The sequence below is a fragment of the Montipora foliosa genome, chromosome 3 (assembly GCF_036669935.1).
Source record: "Montipora foliosa isolate CH-2021 chromosome 3, ASM3666993v2, whole genome shotgun sequence".
Taxonomy (NCBI): domain Eukaryota; kingdom Metazoa; phylum Cnidaria; class Anthozoa; order Scleractinia; family Acroporidae; genus Montipora; species Montipora foliosa.
In genome coordinates this window covers 10,880,666-10,883,165 of record NC_090871.1, presented here as the reverse complement: position 1 = coordinate 10,883,165, position 2,500 = coordinate 10,880,666, and the positions used below count along the sequence as shown (strand labels likewise).

The following is a 2,500-nucleotide window of genomic DNA, read 5'->3' as shown; positions in this document are numbered from 1 at the left end:
CATACCTTACGTCACGGAAATACCAAGTGTATCATACTCAGCAGCTCATGTGATCATCTCATGACGCCGCACAAGCCGATCGCAAGCAGCTGTATGTTTCAGTCTGCCTTTCATGCTGAATTTGAATAACTGTCAGAATGATGGTGACACGAATTTTCCTTCTTCTGTGTCTTTTTCAAGTGACATTAGCACAGGTTTCTGTTAATTCAAACATGAAGTCGTTCTCCTATGCCATAAAGGCTGGTTGGATAAACCCCAACGTAGAGAAAACTCTTTACGAACACGACACTGGCGAACCTGGTGTCATAACGGAGCAGTGGTTCACAGGGTTTACGATGAATCAAAACAGCAGAATAAGAATCTACATTGACGGTGAATTGGAGGCAAGTCTTGACTTCGACCTGTTCCTCGCTCATGGAATAGGATTTACTGAGAAACAAGACATAAAGAACATACCGTGGGGAACTAGACGAATTGATGACGACGCTGAAAATGGCGGAATATACAACACAGTTCGCATCCCGTTTAGCAGATCATTCCGAGTTACTGCTACCACACAGAGCTCTGGTTTCTTTTGGTACATCGTCCGAGGAGTGGAGAATTATCCTGTAGTCTTAGGCGATCTTATTTTACCCTCAAACACAAGATTAAGGCTCTATAAAAACGAGAACTTCTACTTGAGACCATTGGAGTTCCTTCCATTGGCGGACATCAAGAGCTCAGCGGGAGCATTATTTATGGTGACAATGGTTGCAGAAAGCTCGAATCTTGTATTTCTTGAGGGCTGCATGCGAGCATATATCGACGGCAGCAACAAAACAACTTGGCTTTCCTCTGGTACGGAGGATTTCTTCCTGTCTGCATTTTACTTCAACGAGGGATTGTATCATCTTCCAAATGCCGGCTTGACTTTCCTTGACAGGCACGGACGTGTTAGTGCTTACAAGTTTTTCGAGAACGACCCATTGCTGTTTACAAAATCCTTTGAGCTTTGGTGGAGATGCAGTGACACGATCATTGACAAAGACATATATGGTTGTCCCAACACTTGGCCAGATCCTACACCTCCAAGAGATAGGGAGTTTTTCACAAAATATGCTGCATTCAAAGATAAGCTCTACAGTAAAGGAGCAGCTCTGCACAAAGATAATCTTGACAGCAAACTGCATTTTACTGGGAAAGAAGAGTTGTCCTCTGAGGAGATAATCACACTGAAGGAAAAGATTGCAAAGGAAGGTCCTGTAGGCAATATGCCAATGGCGCCCGCAACAGTAACCACATACACATGGGTGTATGAATGGTGAACTCCTACACATCTAATTGTTAATTAGGGGTAAAAGGGAGTTAATATACTTTTTTGAATCTATCAGGATTATGAAAGGTTTTGTTTTACTCAGAAAAAAAAAACTTAACTGAACTGCACAATGCCTAGCCACTTATTTGCACATGAATAGCATCTATTTTTGTTTTTTATTCAACACATTGTGACAATGTCCAAATATGGTCACAGCACACTCAATATTCGTCATGCGTACACAACAGATATCCTGCCATATACGTAATTTTGTGTCACAGAGCAAAATGGTAGTTTTTCCAGCTTTTTTTCCAATAAACATTGAGAATTGTGCTTTGTCATCAATGTGTTGAATAATAAATTAATTATCCTGCTCAATCTTGGGGAATATTGCCTGATTTTAGCGAACTACGTATCAGGCGATATTCCGCATGATTTGCCAGGATAATTGTTAAATGCCATTCATGTGCAAATAAGAATCAAAGAATGCCACTACAAGAACACATTATTAGTGGGTGGGTATTCTGCAGTTCCTCCTGTGGCCAAAACTTATGTGTATCATTAAGGTCACTTTTTCTATCATTCTCTTTTTAGTATCTATAGTAGAGGTCATCTAGAATAGTTCTCTGTGGTATTTTTTTCAAAAACGTGAAAATTCCTGTGACGCAGGTCTTAAAAGTCCAAAAGTATGGTTTTTTGCAATAACATTATTTGGTCATAAGTGTGGTAATTTGCAGCCTTGCTGCTGGAATTATATTAAGTATCATTCAACTGACCATATTATGAGATAATTACCACTGAATATCAAGACTTTCTGTTCATTTGGAAATTTGACAACTCAATTTTGTGAATAGGTAAAAAAGTAGCAATAATTTTAATATTATTGTTTGCTCTGTGGCAAAATCTTTTTCAATACAATAATGTTCAAGTATAATTAATATTATAGTTGAACACTACAAAGAGCATTTGAACTGAGTTACTGCTTGAAAGCCAGTAGAAAAAGAAATATTTGACACCAAGGCCTGACCAAATGGAACATGTTAAATGCAATGAAGCATGTCAAGACATGAAGTTTGGTGGCCAAACATGCTTGATGCTTTATGGAGCTTTTATGGATCTGGATTGATGGATCTGTGATCCTTTTATGAGTGGCATAAAACACCTTTAAACATTTTAGATCAAAACAGTAATATGGAAGAATGTAGG

At 38.7% G+C, this 2,500-nt stretch overlaps 1 protein-coding gene across 1 annotated transcript in view; it reads left to right on the top strand.

Moving 5' to 3' along the window:
• The first annotated feature begins 50 nt into the window (after positions 1 to 50).
• The window catches only part of LOC137996739 (uncharacterized), a 3,781-nt gene continuing 1,331 nt past the window's right edge, over positions 51 to 2,500 (top strand). The window contains exon 1 of the mRNA XM_068842296.1: positions 51 to 2,500. This exon is cut by the window's right edge and continues 1,331 nt beyond it. Within this exon, the coding sequence (XP_068698397.1) occupies positions 138 to 1,304 (1,167 nt within the window). The 5' untranslated portion in view covers positions 51 to 137 and the 3' untranslated portion in view covers positions 1,305 to 2,500.